The sequence below is a fragment of the Sitodiplosis mosellana genome, unplaced genomic scaffold (assembly GCF_009176505.1).
Source record: "Sitodiplosis mosellana isolate CC-2019 unplaced genomic scaffold, AAFC_SMos_1.0 Smas_scaffold_6181, whole genome shotgun sequence".
NCBI classification, from domain to species: Eukaryota; Metazoa; Arthropoda; class Insecta; order Diptera; family Cecidomyiidae; genus Sitodiplosis; species Sitodiplosis mosellana.
Genome location: NW_022601422.1, coordinates 991,774 through 1,013,131, shown reverse-complemented (window position 1 = coordinate 1,013,131; position 21,358 = coordinate 991,774). Strand labels below are relative to the sequence as shown.

Genomic DNA, 21,358 nt, shown 5'->3' with positions numbered 1-21,358 from the left:
AAATTAAGTACAACATCAGTCGACACATTTCACATTTTATTATGCGTATTTTCGTCACGATTTTCTCTCTGTCTCTCTCTATCGCCTTCTTGTTTGGTTCAGTTGGCTTACTGGGACTAAATTTCCCTGCTGCTTTTTATCAATTTTTTTTACATCGTCGACGATATTGACGAAACAGAAAAAGACGACGAAAAAAAATATTGGCGAAAAATATATGTAGAAGTGGAAAGTTGGAAGAAAACAGCAGAAGCGATGTACGCGACACCAACCAACAAAGAATAAAAAGAATGGAAAAAAAATCGCAAGTGAAGCATGTCATTATTGCTGGTAAATAAAACTTTTATGATCTTGGGCATTATTGAACTTGATATTATAAATGATTTTTTGAACTTTGTCACACGCTCACGCACACATATTCAATCAGAGACATTTATGTGCGCTTTTCCGTTGTAACATTCTCGGTATTCGCCACCGACCATAAGCAAAAATCCATGTAATGTATAACCATAGATAACGTTTCGTTTCCCTTGTGTTATTAAAAATTCATTGCTGCCGAATTTTGTGTCACAAATAATTTGTTATAATTTTTTGTTCGGTTCGGTTTCTCGGTTGGATTAGAACTTTTGTGTGGACGCACACACACCGCAAATAAAGCCAAATTGCCATTAAATCGAACTCGAAAATGAACTAATAATGGCCCAATAAAGTTTTGTGTGCGACGCGTACACATTTGATGTGTTTATAAGTGCAGATTAATCAAACACGAATCAAAAAATGCGGGCTTCGGAGAACCAAATAAACGACCAAACAAAAAAAAAAATAGACGAAAAAAAACCGAAAACAATTTCAAGCTTGAATGTGGGTTAGCTTTTTCTGTCGCCAAGATCTATAGGTGTTGAGAAGTTTGCCTGGGCACGTTGCTTGAAATCATACTCCAAATGTGAGGAAAAAGAAAAAGAAGAAGAAGAAGAAGAAAATCAACCACAAGTTTGAACGTGAAACTGGGCGTCTAGACGTGGTGAAGCACGAAAGTAATGAAACAGTAATCCAAACGAATTATGTATTAGTCGACATATCGAATGAGGTTTTGTCGTTTGCCGTGTGCCCCTTGTGTCGTCTTGATCAAATTTCGATGAACTTATTTGAATTCATTCGAAAATTAGCTGGCACACTTGATGGCAAACGATTCTTTAATCAAAGCTTAATGAGATTAAATGGTAAACGGCACCACCATTTAACTTTGACTGAACACCACAAATCGTGTGGAATTATCGATGCGTCCGACTGCGCAATTCGGGTGTCATTTCAAAGCCATTTGCGAAATTCCAATATTTCGAAGCCATATATTTCGAATGAAAACATCCAATTCCAGCAAAGTGTTTATAATCGATAAATATTCCGTTTGTTGTTTAATCGGTAAATTGTGTGTAATTAGGTACTTACCGTTAGATTATTGTCGCCTAAATCTAAATATCTCAGATTGGGTAACCCATCAAAAGCTCGAACATCAACATCATTGATGACATTGCCGACAATTTTAAATGTGGTCAACTCCTTTAGTTGGGCAAAACTGTCGTTCCTTATAAATTCTATTAAATTCCCTGACAAATCCAGCGATTTCAAACTACATAAATGCACAAAATTTTCCACTGGCACATCCACCAATTCATTATTCTCCAGCGACAAACGTTCCAATGATGTTAAATTTTTGAAAACACCATCGTCAAAGCTGATGACGGCATTGTTGGAAAAATCCATGTCGATCATTTTGAACAGATGTGTCATGGCAGCGGGATGAACTTGTGTGATTTTATTGTGGCTTAAATCTAGCAATAGCAGACCTTTTAGGCCATAAAATGCATCTTTATGCAAATGTTCCAGTGCATTTCGACTCAAATTCAGTGTACGCAACTGATTCAAACCGTCGAAATTTTTCGCACCCAATTCAGTGATACGATTTCGTGATAAATCAAGCACTTCCACTTGTGTATAGAATTGTAGGGCATAATTCAATTTTGCAATCTGGTTAATCGTTAAATTAATGTATTTCGCTTCCGGATTCAGTTGAATTGGTACATCGGCCAAGCTAATATTGATGCAGGATACGCGTAAATTATGATCACCATTGCACGTGCATTTCGCCGGACAAAACCCCAGCACCGATCGTTGTATGCAAATGATGCAGATCACTAGCAAATTACGTGCAATCACATTACGCAATAACATTTTTTGGCCGTTTTTGTGTATACAGGTTCCTACGTTTTATATATTTATATTTGTTTGTTTTTGTTTGCTGTTTTTTATCCGGTGGAAAGGCAGTGTGTCGCTTTTACTTTTTTTATTCTATTTTATATATATTTATATTGTTTTTTTTTTTGGTCTTTTGGGCTTGTTGTTTTCTCGTTTATGTATATGTTATCCGTGCTGCTTTTCAATCCTTGTCTATTTTATGTCCAGTAACGTTCTTGCGCGTTGTGTGTTTGTGGGTTTCGGTTTTCAATTTCGGTGTGTTTTCATCGTTATTTTCCGTAATCCGAAATGATATTTATGGTCGTTGGTTTGGCACACGAAAATTGCGGTCTTGCGACAACGATTTATCATCGCATATCAGTACGATTCCGGATGGTGAGACGGTGAATGAGAATTGCGATAAGAACATAAACAGTTGAAAATGAAGCACCAGCAGCTTTGTCCGCTTTCCGATGTATCGTTAAACAGTTAAACTAAGAAAACCCCCACAAAAAAAATGTAGAACGGAACGCAGATCGGATTGCGACTAATAAAAACGAAAAGTGAACGCATTCGACTCTCAAATGCGCATTCGGTGGCAGCAATGATGACGGTGATGATGGCAGCGTGCGCTCTCAGCCACACAGATGGATGTGTGCGTTTTAATATCGAGAAAAAAACAACTATAGTGATATTGTTTTACTGCAGTATGCGGTATGATATTGTGCCCGGTTTATCGCCGTGTCTGCCTTTTGTCACACCAAATGATATAAATGACGCCTTTTTATTGTCTCGGGTTCGGTTTTATTTTTGTTTGTTTATTTCTTGCTTGCTTGCTTCTCTTGGCGTCTTTGTTCGGTTGGTTTTGGTCAGGTTTACGATTGTGATTCGAATGAGGTGTGGAAATCTCTCTCGAAAAGGTAGCAGTTCGCTTGATATTGTTGTTATTGTTACAGGCTATACAATGTGGTCGGTGCTTGATTTTGATGTGTTTCACCACGTTTTGCGGTTTGTTCTCCAGTATATTTCTCGGTAGTTTTTGTCATAAAACTTCGAACGCTCACCAGATCTTCACCGCACACTTTATTTGTGAATCACCTGCAACGAAACAGAAAAATCACTATTATTAAAAACAAAGTACTATAAACTTTTCTTTCTTAATTCTTCTATTATTTTAATTTTTGTTTCTTTCTTTGAAAGAACACTACTTTCTCTAGTCTTTGTTCATGTGCACATAATGCAGCAATTTTCGGTATGCTGCTTAAAAGTGACACGGAAAATTAAAACTAGAATGAAAATCGTCATTGCGAAAACCAAACAGTTTTTTTTTCGAGCGCGTGTGTGTTGGAGCTTCCGCGGCATTTTGGGAATCAGTATGCTTTTTCCAGTGCGCTGTCTAATTTAATACATTACAAGAGTTTTTCGAGCTTAAGCTACTTGAAATTCATCAAGTTTTTCATGACAACACAAACCACACACACACACACACATCGTTTTATTCATTTTTCTTCGCTCAAACCATTTAAGATGGGCGCATTTTCTCTGGTTCGTTTTTTTTTTCTGTTTTTGGTTTCGTTGGCCCAAAATACTTTTCGCCCGAGTGTTTTCACATTGTTGCCATTTTTTGTAGTCAGACAAAACACGCGAAGTGATATGCATCATTTTAATTCAACATTCAACTATTTTCGAAACTCCGTGAAAGTTCTATTTCACGTGTTGTTCGTGAAACCGCAATATATTTCAACGTCATAGTGAACGGGATTCCGGCATAATAATGAATGACAAAAGATCAACAACAAACAGTTGCTCTCTCTCTCTCTCCTTTTTTCTCAGGGATTCGCTCTCATTCATATTCTCACTCTTTCGTTGTTTTTCCATTGCTCTTTTCTCTTTTCCTCTCACTACTTATCCTCAACTCCTTTCTCTTTGGCTGCACTGCTAGTTTCGTTCTTTCCTTCCCTGTCTCTTTCACGCAAATTCCGAAACGATACACAAAATACATAAGCATGCAAACGAAACGAGGAATGACGTGGTCACGTAAAAACGAAACATCTAATAAAATAAATAGGTTAAGCGATGTTGAATTGTTTGCAATTTTTTCTGAACTCGTTTTTTTTTTCTGCATTAGGAAAAAAAGTGTCAAAAATAAACGATGACACGATTTTTTTCGGTTCGTTCCTAGTGAGCGACTACCAGGCATCTGTGGCATTGGTTTTGATATGGTTAGTGTTTACACCTATTTAAGACAAACAAACAAACAGACTAGAAAAAACGGTATTTTTCCATTTGCCTGCATGATTCTCGTGTAAATAGATGGCGTCTTTTTGAAAACAGGCATCTTTGGTTGGGTTTGGTTGCTTGTTTGCTCGCTTGCAAACATGCATTAGTGAAATGTTGTTGTACTTCATTCGACGTGTATGTGAGTGTGCCTGCGCTGCAGGAAGACTTTATTCATTTTACAGTCGAGGTTGGATAAATAATGAGCAAAAATCAAGCAATATGTTTTGCAAATAAAAATTTTAAACTCGAAGCGAAGGGAAAACTTTCACATTTTCGTGGATATGTACGTATTCGCTGAGTGGCAAAAACTAGCAAATGAAAAGTCACCGGGAAAAGATTGTGATGGTTTGAGTGCTGTTCGCCGCACATCTTCCACATGAAAGAAGAAGATAAACTATGAGCACGTAGAGTAGTGCGGCATTTTTTATGTAAATTAGAGGGAAAACAATACGGTTTGTGCGTATTGGTATCATCTTCAACCGACGACGGCATTTTGGTTTCCGTTCATCAAATAACCCCTTAGGCCCATGCAAGTTGAAAATCTCTTTCGATCTCAAAATCCGGCAAAAGCAACAGCAGCAGCAGCACGAGCAACAAACAAACGCACACATAAAATGCGACTAAATATTCGTGTATCACATGCAGAGGATCTTTGTATTCCGTGGTGCGTGCTAGAATCGAACGGCAACCAGAAAACGAATATAAGAGAGACTGAGAAGAGAAGAGAAGGCGCAATTGTGAAAGAGAGTGATGCGAAAATAAAAAAAAAATTGCCAACAACTCTCGTAAATCAAACATTGCTTCGCACACCTTTTTTCCGTTTTGGATTCTCGGGGCTTTACTCTTTTTTACGATGCGTCGTGTGCTTTTGCTGCTCTGCCGCTGCTGCCGCGTACGATTTACATATTTACGGATGTTAAATCGGTCTCATTGCTTTCTTCATCACTGCGTTTTATTTGCTTATCGTTTTCGCATTCCGATTCCCTGCTGTGCTGTTGTCACCTTACCACTTTCTTTTGCACATATCAAACGTGTGCATGTGAGCGTTGTATGTAAAGGGTGTTTCAACAAGAACGCACAAAAGTATTCCTACCGTAAACCCCGAAGGCTTCCCCGATCTGCCAAACTGATACATCAGATTTTTTGGCCAGTGTTTGCCATTTTTTTTTTGTCATGAAGAGATATTCCAAAAAATTTCGCACTAAAATCTTTGAATATCTACTCAAAAATGAGTTAATTATTCAAACGAATAATTTCAATATATGATGTTGAAAATCGTGCTGTCTGCCTGTCAAAATTCGATTTTTATATCATGACTAGTTCGGGAAATCGTTTCCTCTCGACTAGATCCAAATATAGGCCAAAGGAATAAAAGTAAAATTCCCCGCCGTTTTTGAGTTATAGCCAATTGGCCGTTTTTGACCATTTTCGCCGACTTTGACAGGTTTGACAGATATGGCAATGACTAGGGGTGCTGACTATATGTACAACACGATTTCTGGGTGACATATTTTAAAAAGTAGCAAAAAAACCATTCGAAAACGATCGAAACTCGAAAAAGGTCAAAATTTCTGTGCGCTGAAAATATAAATTCGGCCATATATCTTATGTTTTCTCAAATCTAGCCGATTTTTTGACAACTTTGTGGGTGATTCGTCTATCACGATTGCTGTAGCTTCATTTTGAGCAATTTATACCAAGATTTGGTGCGTTTTTTGTACCATTAATGACCTTGTTTTTGCAAAAATAGGGTGAAATTTGGCGTATAAATCACATAGCCTCAAAAATGTGCCACACAGACTTTTTTCACCATACTCAGTTTAAAACATAAATGGCAAGGACCAAACTATTATATATTGTGTAAAGATTTCGGGAAAAAAATTAAATTTATTTGTTCTATTTATCAATACTTGTGTGCGTTCTTGTTGAAACACCCTTTATTTACGTAGTTTTTGCTCTCTTTCTATCCATCGCCCTCCCTGCTCCCCAGTTACTCTTGTTGGTTTTACCGCCATCCGCCACTTGTTCGCTAGCACACCAATAAACTTTATTTACTTTTTCGCTTCATCTTCTCGCTTCGTTCTCTCGTTTTATTTTTCGCTTACTCTCGACAATTTTTTTCCCCTTCTTCTATTCACTTTGCTTCGGCAACCAGTTCGACGCTTTTTGATTGTTGGCTCTTTGATTTTACCTCCACCCATTGGAAATGGATTGAAAACATTTGTCGACACAAAGTAGTGTACTGATTGCTAAAAGAACTCGTTGATTGCAAAATTTATGTGTTTATTTAGGCGATAGCGATAGTCGCAAATGGAATAAAACTGCGATTGGCGAAGGAAGAAGAACGAAAGAAAGAACTAACGAAATAAAAGGGGTACAAACTTTCTTGTATTGGCGCCTATGCTCGATGGCCCATCGATGCAGCACATAATTTTTGGGACCAAAAAGAAGAACAAAAGCAAACACAACGATGCGAAAGAAGTGAATTGGAATTCAGAGAGTCATCATTGCGACAATAAATTTTCACAAAACTCGACGTTTGAAAAACCATTCGCCGTTGCTCCGAAAAAAGAAGAAATACGTAAACCGAGTAGAAGTGTCAATTCTCAATCACACATACACAACTCTTTCGAGACTCTTCATTGCATTCGTAATTTTCGAAACCACAGTTGAACTATTTTCTCAAAGAGCGGTCTTTGACGTTCACCTATTTATTGCTTATCTCTCTCTCTCGCTCGCTCGCTCTCTCTGTGGTCTTTTTTGCATTCGCACGAAAACTAATTTGCATTTGATGGGTTTTTTGGCGAAATATGTTTGGATCAAATGAGTTTTTTTGAATTTATTTAATTAAATGGAAAAGTGTACGGTCGCATCTTTTTTACCCACTTCTCCGATTACACTAATGATCGCTTTGCGAATGATCAAGAATTTCAATTGATTCGTTTTTGTACTTTGAATTTTCCCCCATTTCTTCGCACAATGAATTCGATTCTTTACAAAAAGCTAGTCGAAGGACGGCACACAGCATACGAAATGGTATATATATGTGTGTGTGAATCGATGCTTGTCCAATTGATATCCCATTGATGCATGCAGCAATCAAATGTGTTGCGCACCAATTTTACATTAAATATTCCGATGGCATCTTATTTCAAACATATTCTTTGCATTGTAAATAGTTTGCGGAGTTTTTTTCGTAAGAAAAAAAAAACGAACGGCCATTCCCAATATTCCATCTGTTTTACCACGTACTGTTTTCACGCTCTTTTTCCAGTCGGTTGTTTATATATCGGGGGCATGCCATTCTCTTCAATCACGATTATCTAGTGCTAGTTTTCAACTAAATGAAATATTCCGAAATGAAAAGAACGAAACGCGAAAGAATAGAATACTTCATAAAAATCATGGCTCGAATGAGAAAATTTTACACAATTATGCGGGTGTGAGTCCGTCGTTTTTGCTTTAGCTCTCACTTGTGCTTGTTTTAGTTCATTTCAACTCGTTTCGGCTGTATTACCTTGTCCAGCGCGCTAGTAAACTAGTCGAGTAGTCGTCGAAAATTTCAATTTCGTCTGTGATTCATTTGCGCAATATTAAAAACGTTAAGTTCATTGAAAAACTTGGCTATTTCTTCAACACTTTGTGTACGACTTTTTTCTTGTTTTGTACGTTTTTTCTTAAAGTTCCAGCTTGCTTAAACGTCCATGGGAATAAGATTAAGCGCACTAAACTTTTTATGGCTGTAAACGCCGGAAAAATGTATTGCAGTGAAAATCATTTGGGGAAGGCTTTTTTGTGCTTTGATCATGTGGCCAAGTTTTTTTTTTTCACTTCCTTCGTTTGCGCAACGTTTTGGCATTGTGTTATTGATCGTATTCACATTTTCCCTCTAACAAAGTGCTTACTATTATGATTGTTGAAAGCACCTACGGGAATTTTCATCAGTATCATCATCACCAGCAGCAGCCTTGAAATGCCAGAAGCAACGGAACAACAATACACACGCGGATCCGTCAGTTATTTGCGATTCACTCCGCTCTGACTAATCAATGTTTATGTTACACATCGCACATACGTATTCTTATCACCGAATTCGAATCAAAGAGCCAACCCAAATGAATATTACGACTTTTTGCATTCGGTCAAGAGCTCTTTATCAAACGAATTCGAGTGTTTGGAAAGTGGAAGCGTTTCATTTCGAAAGGAAAAGAATGTGCGAATCCTTTGGAATGGACATTTCGACTACACAAACCCAAATGAAAATGCTATCCTTTTGCATCTTGAAAAAAATGAACTTTCCTTTGGGATTTTGGCAATAAAACTACGTTTTAGGTCAATCTAGACTCATTTGAGAAGTAGGTTGCGTATGGGATTCATAGAGGCGCCATCTGTTGCCGTGCTTTTGAACTCTTATGTATTCCATTGACTTCAATTATATATTTGGGAAAGATAGTGGCGCCACGCTTTATTCTCATGCTTCATTCGTAAAGTTTTAGAAGAAACTTCATTCATTTTCAGCCAAAAAAAAGAGAAAATTTAGGAAGATTAAGAAATTGAAGTTAGAAAATTCAATGAATTCTCAGATGCCATACCAAAATTCATTGGATTTGGTAATTGGCATTTGTTATTGTTCGTACATATGTTCGTACATATGTTCGTCGAACATCAAATAATTTTAAATCTTCGAAATTTTGTGTTCGATTATCTCGAATATCACTCATGTTCCCCTTAATGTCTTAATACGAATATGTTCATCAACACCATATAAACTTAGCATGAATGTTGAGCTTCACATGAAGATGTGAGAATGCCATTCAAAGCGTTTGGTCCTGTGACCCACAAGTGGTTTGAGGTGTGAAATCAGGTGAAAATTTGAATTAATCGCGTATGAGGTGCTTCAAAGGCATCATTTATGCTGTCAATTTGATCTAACATTTTGAAATTTTGCGAGTATTATTTATTAATAATTTCACTAAATCGAATGATGAAACGGGATAAAAATACTTCCAAATGAATTAATAAAAATACGAATTTAGGAACGAAAACCATTTTTTCTAATTCCCAAAACAATATCAGTGGTATTCAAAAAAAAAAAAAAACGTGGGTTAAATGATTGACATTGAACAAATAAAAGTCATAAAAATATATTATTATTCGGTTGGCGTCGTATTGTCCAAACAAATTCGGCTATGAAGTGATCACATCGGTATTCAATTTGTGCAATTTAAATGAAAGAATTTCAAGAAATCGGACCTTGCCCCGGAGAGAGACAAAGACCACATGAAAAAGAGTGTAAGCGAGCGAATAATTCCAGCAAAAATGTTCTATATTATAGCTCGATTTGATAGCGTATAAGTCTACTTTCAATAACATTTCCGTCCAAAAAAAATCGTTCGTGTGGTGTGCGATTTATTTCTGGTAGCAATGAAACCGTTGTGTACACAAAAACATAAACAAGTCGCCGCGTTTTCTCTCTCTGTTGCTGTTGTTATTGTGTGAATTATGAATTTTTCAATGATTTTGGTCGGGTGGTGCGTATGTTGGAATGGAAAGCGAAGAATCGATTCAAAGAGTAAACAGACAAGTCATTATATATATGAATTTCTCTATCAACGAAATGAAAAAAACCAAGACTTTTTTAAAGAATGGACGAAAAATAAACTACGAAGAAGTTGAAGGAAAAAGCAAAAATTGAAAAAAAGGTGAAAAGAGAGGGGGAGAGAGCCACGTCGGCAAAATTCGAACAGATTATATTGAAATCGTGGTGGAATTGCTTCGATAATATTTTGTTTGAGCGCTGCGTGTATTGCATGCTAAATGCGGCCACAAAACCATTCACCGTCGTCGTCGTCGTCATCGTCGTCGGTATATAAATAATGGAAAAACATCGAAAAATACAATGGTAAACATACAGTTGTTTTCTTTTTCAATTTTTTCCACTTATTTTCCGATTTCGCTCTCCCACCTCCCACGCGTATACACACGGGCGCACAGGGCTCGCATTCATAAAGGCCAAATATAATTTATTTATCAATTTTTCCGTTATTTAAACATACATTAGACTTATTAGCATCGATAATACTTTGCCTGGTGTGTACGGCATTATATGCGCGCATCTCTCTTTCAATCAAACACACACACACACACACACACACACACACACACACACACCCTTTGCCAGCAACAGAGAGAGGCTCTTGTGTGGTTGTCGTACGTGTATATCTATAGACAGAGAGAGAGCATTTGATTTGCCGCTGGCATCGGCCCACTTCCCGGTGCAAAATTGCGCCCGATTCTGTTTCCATTGTCGACACGCTCAGCGTTATGATATTGATAAATAAACGTGTTTAATCAGTATTTAATGGCTCAGAACAAGAGCGCACATACACAGTGCCGAGATACAAGCAATCATCTGTCTCGCATTGGGAGATCCCTACTACCATCATCGCCGCCATTGCCGTTGCAATCATTCAAATAATATTCAATTGTACAGTTCGTTTTTTTTTTTCCAGAAGGTTTTGAAAGACGAGCGCATATTTGCCATAAAACCACATTTTGCTCATATTATTAGCTATTTGCGGAGGCTTTATGAATCCATATTGTGTATGTGGTATGATATGTGCAATCAAATCAACGTGTCTGTGTCCGTGTATAATACTACACATTGTGTGTCTGTGTATATCATCGCGGATGTAACAAGAGAACACATTTTCATCTTCTTCTTTTTTGTACATGGTAAATTGCAAAGCGTATTGATAACGAAATTGGAAAAGAGATTAGATGGTCTTTGTTCCCCGGATTCAATGTAAAAATGATATACGCAATTCTTGCAGTTAAATGACTTTGCATGCATTTTCCACCGCATAAATTTTCACGAGAGACCCGACCCAACCGGGCCAACTGCTTCTTTCAAAACGAAGTCTTACGATTTGGTATATACGATTCCATTGTCGACAAAACGACCCTTAATTATAAGATGTTGTTATACCCAAAATGACTATCTCTTTCGTGCTCAAACTTCTTGATAGCATCATTTAAAGTTCTTTTTTGGTTCTTTTCAATATTATTTATCTTCCTTTTTAATGCCACTTTTCATTTCTTCAAATCCCAATTGAATGGAAGCAAATTCGCGAGCTGCTTTATACTTTGAAGTCATCGGATTACCAAAGTTGAATTACATCAGCTAACCGAAGATTGAAGTCGTAATGGATTGAAAATTGAATTGAATTTGAGGTAAGCGAAACAATGTAAGTGAGTGATGTGTGGTATGTGTGCGCGAAAAGGACGTTGACATCCACCCACTCCGCTCCGGTTGGAATTATGTCTGGTTTGTGTTCCGCTGTATAATGGCCACACATGCAATTATCAAGTAATCCTATATTTTTTCGTTAAATATTAACACGCATATGGTATAAATGGAATGACAATCCCATGTACCAATTTCGGTGAGCTGCTGTTGCCGAAAAGTACCAATTTCCGTAAGTTCACCCAAGCCATTGAGTTTTTACTATGATTGGCTGTGGTTAGAAAAAAGTGTTAGTGGTTTTCAGTGTGTATATATTAGGGCACACGTGTGCCAAACAATCGAAAAACGGAGAAGAAATATTCGGCAACGAATTGCTGCTATCGAAGCCAGTTCACAATCAAAGTGACGGGAATTCGATGCGTGTACAATGTACATACAATGAAGCTATTTAAAGAATATGTGAAAATGCGTGTATTGTACCGATATGTCAAATCGATGAAAATTTCTATGGTTTTACATCAGAGTTTTCTGGAGAGGTTTTCCCCGGCCATCTCTCTTTTACTAAATGTGTGCTTTTACGAAGAACGTGAAAGCGTGTGTATGTGAATATACACATGAAAATCGCCCGAAAATCATTATTACATCATTATCATTAATATTATTGTAATTATTATTTTCTTTCACCGCTCCGGCCGAAGCGGTGCACGTGAAATTCTGTACTGTGGCTGAGGGTAAAGGACACAGAAAAATGTCAGTATCACGAGCGTCCATGTTTGCTCGATGAAAAATACACACGGAGAGAGACACACACTACTCGTACGCCTAATGGTTTTATAAGTGACTAAGTGAATCCCATAGCGTTACCATTACATACATTATACATTTCCACACCCCAACGACAATTTTCCCGACATTTCACGTACAAAACAAACAAACGAGAAAAAAAACCTCAACTCTTGATACTGCTAACACAAAGATGCGACAGAGTTAGCGAGAGAAAATCCACAAAACGACCACCACACACGTGGTGAAGCATATGTTGTTGGTCCAAGCAAATAGTTTTCACTTCCGGTTGGGAAAAAAATCGAAATCAAAGGCGAAAAATGAAGCAAAAGATGAACATTTTGAGCATGAATACGAAATTAAAGCAGAAATGGGGATGTTTTAAACAAAACACAAAATGCACAAAAGAAGAAAATATGAAAAAAGCGCGAAAATAGCCAATAAAATGGAGAACAAGGAATAGAAAAGAAAAATTGGCGACAAACCATTATGAACACACGCATAAACATAAAAATCGTAACATAGAACTCGTTCGCAAAAGAGTCGATGTGGAACCAGTTTGGCCAATGCACAAAAATGTATTCAAAAATGTACCTAGCCGCCGCTGTCGCAGAAGATGAGATTCAGAGAGCGATTTGCCGAAAAAAACAAATATATTAAAACCATTTCCATGTCAGGAATTTATTTTATTATGTAAATTTTTGGATAGAATTTTGGTTAATGGTGAATGCATGTCTTATCGCATGATATCGCTCTCTGTCACATACTTGTTGTCGTTGAGCCCGAGATTTCTCTCTCTCTCTCTCTCTCTTCTTTCCTCGCTATCTGGCATTTTTTCCGTACTTGTGTCGGCTTTGTGCCGACGAAAAAGAGCGGCTGACATAATAATAGTTGCCTTAAATCGAGATAACGAATAATTTAAATATGACACCTTTCCACCTCTTGTGTTGTCAGGCGCCAAAAAAAGCAACGATGGAAAAACGTGCAACAAACGTGTCACTCATTCGTCGCTTGGAATGCTTTCCTTTTTGTATATTTTTAATTTGTTTTGTGTTGATGGGCATTAATATACAAATGTCTTCGGCTCTTCATGCAATTCATTTGTCAACCCGGAACGTTTTCTTATCCCGAAATGGAACAACATGTACATGAATCTGACGTGTATGATATTTAGAGCCATGAAAATTAGTTGATTACAGTCAACGTCAGAATAAATTAAAATGCATTCGAACAGAAACGCAAAAATTTCTAGATGTGATTTTTTAGCTGGTATAAATTAAGCGATTTTTGTGAAAGCGAGAAAAAAAAATCAATTTGCAACATTCGTTGATAACACAACACAACACGACAAGACAGAATTCATTAGGGCGCTATTTTTCTTCTGGTCTCTCTATTTTGTTTGCCCTTGTTTGTGTGTGTTTATATGAAATGCGTACAGTATTTTTGCCAGATTTGCTTGACGCATTCACTGAAGACTGAAGATGTGTCAAAACTTCATCGTTCATTAGTTTTCATTGTTTTTCCTCACGAGTTGTTCGTTCATTCCCGATTTGCAGCAATATATGTACATTTTTTTTTTCACAATCCTTAATGTGATTATAGTTCCGCATGTTCGTTGCCATTAAAAATACATTGCGTGTCATGATGACGAGTACTTTTGATTTTTATCCCATGCTTCTCTATTCAACGCGCAAAACTAATATATATGTATAGAGAACCAACAATGCTGCAAAATAAAAACCGGAAAAACTTTGCACATTTTAATGATATTCACTGTTTGTTTTTCTTTATTTTTCCGTTCTTTTTTCTTTCTTTCTTTCTTTCTTTCTCTCTCTCTCTCTCTCTCTCTCTCTCGCTCTATCGCAGTTTGTGCGCCTTTGTTTGAAACTTTCGTTCGTCGTGTTTTTACTATCATTTTTTTTGTCCACATTTAATTTGCTCACTGATTAATTCTATTTTCAATTTTCAAGTATGTTTGTGTGCATTCGAGTGTGGCTGAGTAATTTTCCCGGAGCACAGGGAGTAATTTTCGGTTTGCAGCAGCAGCAACAGCAGCGGCATAAAAACATCAGTAAAATTTCCCCTCAAAAACATGAAATGAGCCTCCGGCCAACGGACAAGAGGGTTGGAGAGGGTAACAAAACTAGTGGCTCAGCGAATTTTTCTTCTTATTGCAGGAAAAAAAAAAACGAGTGGAAAATGAACTTTGGTGCGAGCACCAATTATAATGTAAAGTATAATAATAAAAATAAATTGGTGTAAATTTAAAGAAAAGGAAGCCCGACAAGAGGAACTATTGTTTCACAAGAACCGAGAGTTGCAGACGCAAGTTAGGTGGACTCAGTCAGTCGGTGGGTGAAAGTTATATATTCGTGCTTTGGCTTACTTTTACAGCCATCGGCAGAATAACAAGCACTTGCGCAAGTGTTTGTGTTACTGTGTGTCTGTGTGAATTGATCCAGCGGCCCTATTGTGTTCTGAGTGCAAGTGAACGTGAAAAAATGAACCCTCTCATACACACAAATCCAAAGCAGCGTTATTTTAATGAGAAACTTTTCTCATTTTTATTCGCCACGATAAAATGTGGGGCGATGCAAGTGTGTTTATCGCTTTTTTCTTGTTGTTCCAAACTCTTTCTCTCTTTACTTTATTTAACACTGGATGCACTTATGAGTTTTTGACCACTATTTCAATTTTACCGCGTGGTTTTTATTGTGCTCCTTTGCGTGTGTATGTGTATGTGTATGTATGTGTGCACATAAAAAGGTAGGGTCGCGTCTCACGCGTAAAATGATTTAATAGTTTTGATAATGCAAGAGTTTTCATTTTCTAAGCAAACTACGGAGCTGCTGGTTGGAATTGTTCACAAACGCTCGGTTATGGCATACAGCATACTTAAGTGGATATGGATGCATACGGATTGTATGGGTATTGTTATCGCCTCACGTACAACAAGTCTAAGGAACCAGAATACCAATTGTTTCTGTGGCAAAACTAACCTGAAGTTTGTTGGTAGGTTTCAAGCAAACCGAAGACAATTGTTGAGCATGTTCAATAATTGTCATGCTCTGAAACATTTCGCAATTTTCATTATATGTGAATGTTTTGTGTACTTAATACCGTATTTTATACTCGATCCACCGCCAATTCCTAATATGCCGAAAGATATTTCGATAGAATACATTCTGTATACCCTTTCAACCGAATACTGCGCGTGAATTAAACAGCACATTCTCCGAACGCTTTTTCAAAACGTCATGTGCTTTTGTTGTTTTAACCCGTTACCTCATTGATGGCAAACGGTGAGAATGTTTGGAAACTCGCGCTGTGAAAATTATATTTCACATTGCATCGGCTTAAACAAATGAAGCCTTAAGACGTTTCCATTTTTTTTCGCTTTTGCAGCGCTGACGAAGAAAGAAAACTCATTTCCAATTGTGTATTTTCATATTTTCGCGTGTTGGGTCGCTTTCGCCATTGTAAGTTGTAACATATTTGTGGTTCATTTTAAAAATGTTTGTAGATGATACACATCGCTATGAGATGTGTCGTGTGTTAAATAACTTCGAAAATAAATCCTTGTTTTACATATGCTAATGTATCTTCAGTTTTCTCTCATCCATACACCGCTATATTGCGTGCGTCTGTGCATTTATAGTGTGGAATGTGAATTGTATTGTGTGCTGGGGAGGTTTTTCGAGGTGTAACAAAATGTAATGTAAACGAAAATGAAACACATATTTGTCATACGCAAATGTTAATGCGTCCAATTTTATTTAACGTTCCAGTGTGTGTTGTTGTGGTTGTCGTACGTGAAACAAAGCGACTACAATGTGTCTACAGTATGCTCTTTTTCGGTTTTTCAGTGGTAAAGATAAGGCACGTATTGAACATATTGTACATTCAACGAAGTAACGTCGGCCCATTCATCCAGAGCGTCTCGCTTTATCCTCTCTTCCTCTGTCTTGCTCTATCACTCTCTCTCTCTCTCTCTCTCTCTCTCTCTCTCTCTCTCTCTCTCTCTGTGCCTTTCGATCGTTCTCTTTTCCCTCTCTTACGTTACAACTATTCCCATTTAAGCCATTTTCGTGCGTGGTTTTCGATCGCTGACTAGCCCGAAAATTAACATTGCTCACCTCAAAACAAATAAATAATACGGTTTTCCCGGGGCAAAAAATAGGTGGTGAAAACTTGGTGTATGATTGTGATTGGAACATGTTTGTGTCTGTAACATATTACAATCAATATGCTAGGCAATAATGATGAATTGTTTGTGGTATAGACGAACAAGACCATTGTATCGATTTGTTACGCACGGATTCGCCATAAAAATGACAACATACATGATCGATGTGTTTTAGGCATTTTCCAATTTAAAAGCGAAAGATAAAAAGAAGTGCGCTCATCCATAAAATCACAATAAAAATAACATGAAATTTTAATTTAAATTCCCCCTTGCAACCTCGACAATATATCACAACTTTTGTGTTACAAATAGAAAAATCAACGCTCTTAGAAATATATCGATTGGCTCAGGTTTCATTTTGATTACATACAAATTCCAATTTAGACATTTTCTTCAATCGAAATATTTCGTATTACATCCAATGCTGACAAATATGATAATTTTTTGAATGAGTCAATCATTTCGCACTGGTGTGCACGAAAAATGCTGCTTCAAAGCACGATTTAATTTGCAAGTACCTAAGGTGAGCGATTCTTAAAGCTGTTCTCCTCTCATTCCGAATACGGTTGTATTGTCCTAAGTTAAATCAATTGGAAATCTTTTGGAATAGAAATCCACTGCGGCCGTGAAATGGAGAGTTTATGAAAGAGACTAAATCGACATTTATGGTAGTTCTAGAAAACCAAGGTACATAAATGTTGTGCGTACTGAAATTTGCATGACAATCGTTTATTCATTGCCTGGCTTGAAATTGAAAAATAGCAAATATCAACAAGAACTATGTGCCATGAATAATTTGTGAGTGATTTCAAGAGTATGCATTTCTTAATTGGTAATTTGTATAATTTTTCTTGAAAAAAATTTAATAGAAAAGAGGATTATTCTCCTTATTTCCAAAATTGACACAACATCAGCTTATAATTTATATGGATTTTGAATTCCATTACAAGAAACAAAGATTCTCGTCATAACTGCAGCATAAAAATCTTTGAATTAATGTATGAAGTGAAAACCGGATTCAGCATATGCTATATATGAAGAAAGTAGTGTGAACTTTCCTTGTATCCAATGTTCAAACTTCCCGAATTCAGCGATACAAAAAGGGCGCAACGCTATCCGGTCAAATAAATAATGATTGTGATTGAACATTTGCATGGGAAGTTGCATTTTCTTTTTGTATGTGTTGGTCGTATTTCATGTGTTTTCAAAGTTGCAAGAGTGCATGAGAGAGTGAGAGAGTTGCCAAGAGGTTACACACCGAGGCATTTGTGTAATTCATGGAAATTATTCATTTAGACTTATGGGATGGCTCATAGCTTCAGCTGTTAAAATCGTTCAGCACATTGTAATTTGGTTCATAAAAGTATTTTGCGTAAGATCGTGGCCGCCGCGTGAAAACTATTGAAAGTCACATTTATAGCAATGCTTCGCCGGAGTTACACTAGCACTTTAGATACGCAGCAGCAGCAGTAGTAGTAATATCAGCAGCAGCTCAGTTTGGCGGCTCAAACTCATCCGAATTATCAAAAAGTTGGAAAATCGATGTTTCGCAACACACATACACACATTAATGCAATGAGCGGCAGCGGGCAAACACGTTTTTCGCAACACAATAGCAAAACGATCGCAAACTATCTCATTGAAATTGTTAACTTTTCCCATTAGTCTTATAAGTTTGTCTTCGATTACTGTGTGGCTTTGGCTCATCTAGTGTGCCCAGACTTCAGACACGTCATTTAATGTAAACGGCCGTAGTGAAGACTCTTGGCCAAAGCCAGTGAACAAAAATGAAAGAGAATAAGCCAGGAGGAGGTGCAATGGAGAACGAATCCGGAAGAGATTGTGAGAAACCAGCGACATGGGATGAGGAAGGCCAAGAAAGCAATGCAAATAAAGTCGGTGTCATGAGCGCAGCACCGTGGAACAAATGAATGAGCGACTGAAAATTTCGTAAATAATTTCACAGTTATTATTAGACATTAAGAAAGTGCAACAACCAACACACGAACTTTGACTAAGTGTGATAGTAGCAATTGAACACAACGAACGCCATTGAATCATCCGTAGATTGAGCAAAGTAGTTTGATCATTAATCGACGATTTTGGAGTCATTTTTGTGGCGTCTCCACTCGCATTTAATTTGTATTGTAGAAGCTTGCTTGTCAAAGTTCAAACATCATTGCAAACATATGGAAGTGGAGGAAATGACGCCAAGCTGCACGAGGTTATTTTCATGATATGCGATTTTCAGCAGCAGCATGAACATGAAACCCTAATCTTAAATATTGTACGCAAATAAAAAGAAATAATCAACAAAAGCTATAATATCTCGTTAGGCTGCTTCCATCGAAACAATCAAGTGACTTACGGAAAAGAATTAATTTATTCATATGCACGCCATTATCTGCTCTAGGAAGAGTCCTGGATTGTTTAGAATTCAAACTGAATCGTGTTTAAATCGATGTAGACATCTTCAATCAGTATTCGGTATCAAATAAGGGAAAACATGTGGGAGGCTCTCTCAAAACTTTGCTATAGCTTGGATCGTTAAGCTTTAATAACTGGGCACAAGTATCTGTACAACTATTGATTGTGTGAAAATTGTGTATGAGTATGTGTGTGTGTGGTTCGTGTCGCAAAAGTCAATTCCATTGCGATGTGTTTGTTTGTTGGCTACCAACGAAAACCGAACTCTGGTGGTTTTATGCTGCATTTCCAGTGTCTCCAGAATGAGACTTTCTGGTCACTGACCATAAAATAAATCGTCATACACACATCAATGGGATTTCGTTTGCCATCGTATTATATTGAAATGGCAAAGTGGGCACTGCCGACAAATGCTCTATGAAATTTATTCAGTTTTTAGGCGAAATGTGATAAAAAGCCTGTGACTATGGCTGTGTTTGTGACTGTGGATCATATGATGAATCATCCCGGAAAAATAATCATCCAAGCAATTAACTCCGACCAAATTCTATTAAATAAATGAATGTATACACATGTACGGCAGAATAGGTCACATGCACGCATTCCAGACAAAAACATCCGAAACCCCATTCTCTTGACAATCGTCTCTCATTTTGAAGTTGCATACAACCGACAAAATTGTAATAAAGCCGAATTTGATGTGAGAGAAGAAGTGCGAAAACGCGTTTTGGGTTACAGTGAAAAATGATGCAAGTTCATTGAATTGTTGAGTTGGGAACCGGAGCAATAAGCGTATACCACCATCTTCCTCTATTTATGGAGTCGCTTTTTCTCTCTTTTCTGCTCGCTAGCTTGCCTGCCTGTAACAGAAAACCTTTTTGCCACCACCGACCTATTTACCAAAAACGCACATCGACACAATTTTCATTGCTTCGTTTTGTTAACTTAGATAACCATAACGCCCTGTAATAAACACATAAATTTCCAAATAGCGTTGGCTTAAATTTATATCCGCTTTTTTCCAATTTGCCATTACAACACACTCTGGTGTGTGTGTGTGTGTGTGTGTGTGTCTGAACGTGCGTGCGATAGCGAGGAGACATTGAGGAAAATGTTAATTTTGTCTACCTCAAAAATGGCATGAAGTTCACAAGTGTTTTTGCAATACAGCCTTTTTGTATGTGAAGAATGAGTGGAATATTTTTCGGAGATTTTCCAACGCTGTGGTGTTCCCATCTTATTGTATGATTGAATAGCAGTTTTCCTTTTAAACTCGCAGTACACTTTGTGTTTTTCGTTTACAATCGGAAGCCATTGAGCAGAGAATGAATAGGGAATTTACTTCATCTCTCTCTCTCTCTCCCGCTCTCTTGTTCACTGACGAATTCGTATGTATATAGAATGCTCACATTAAAATTTAAATTAAGTTCTTGGCTGGTGCCAAAATCCCATGCTAAAAGTGTGATACAAAAGAAGCATTTCACAATCATTTGTCGAATTTCACACACTCACACAAATCCACTGTGCCCCTAGACACACACAAAAACCGCGAGAAAAGAGTTGACATAATCAGGAAGTGATGGGAGAACGAAGGGCGCACATGAAAGCCATGATTTTCATTACAGAATCGATAAATAAGCATACGCCGAAGTTCGGAAGAGTCGAGTTGAGAAATAGTTTTATGTCGAAAAAATGCCGTATCATCGAAAAATATCACTTGTATGCTTTTTGTATGTCAGTATGAAATTATTTGTTGCATCGGCACATAGTTTTTCTTTAGTTTGTTTGCGTCCTACCATCCCGTTCTCCAAAGTGTGAAAAAAATGCAATGGGATCGGGCTCAAAAATCATGTTGTGTGTTTCACAGAGACAGGAAGAGGCGGAGGCACACAAAAAACACCCCGAACGAGAAAACAACAATGAAAATAACTTTTTAATTGGTTCGAATAAGCGCTGTTAGTCTCTGGCATACTTCTATTTGAAATAATTAAAACTAGTGTGAGGTGCTCGGACTCAATGAAGCAGCGGACTTGTCGGCACACTCGTGGATTTAGCATTTCACTTGCTTTGGCGATTCGTGAGTTGCTGAAGCATCATATATGCAGTGCACTCGATATTTAACGTGAAAACCTATATTCGATACATCGAAGTTGGCCGAGGTATGATTTCGTTTGCGCGTAGCGCGTAAGCAATTCACTTGCGATATA

General features: G+C 37.4%; 1 protein-coding gene across 6 annotated transcripts in view; it reads right to left on the bottom strand.

The window, feature by feature from the left end:
* LOC129576133 (protein slit) overlaps positions 1-21,358 on the bottom strand; it is a 300,168-nt gene that overhangs the window by 27,773 nt on the left and 251,037 nt on the right. For all 6 annotated transcript variants that reach the window (XM_055460719.1, XM_055460723.1, XM_055460724.1 and 3 more), the window contains one exon: positions 1,444-3,327. In XM_055460719.1, coding sequence (XP_055316694.1) covers positions 1,444-2,226 — 783 coding nt within the window. In that variant the 5' untranslated portion in view covers positions 2,227-3,327. The remainder of the gene's footprint in view (positions 1-1,443; positions 3,328-21,358) is intronic.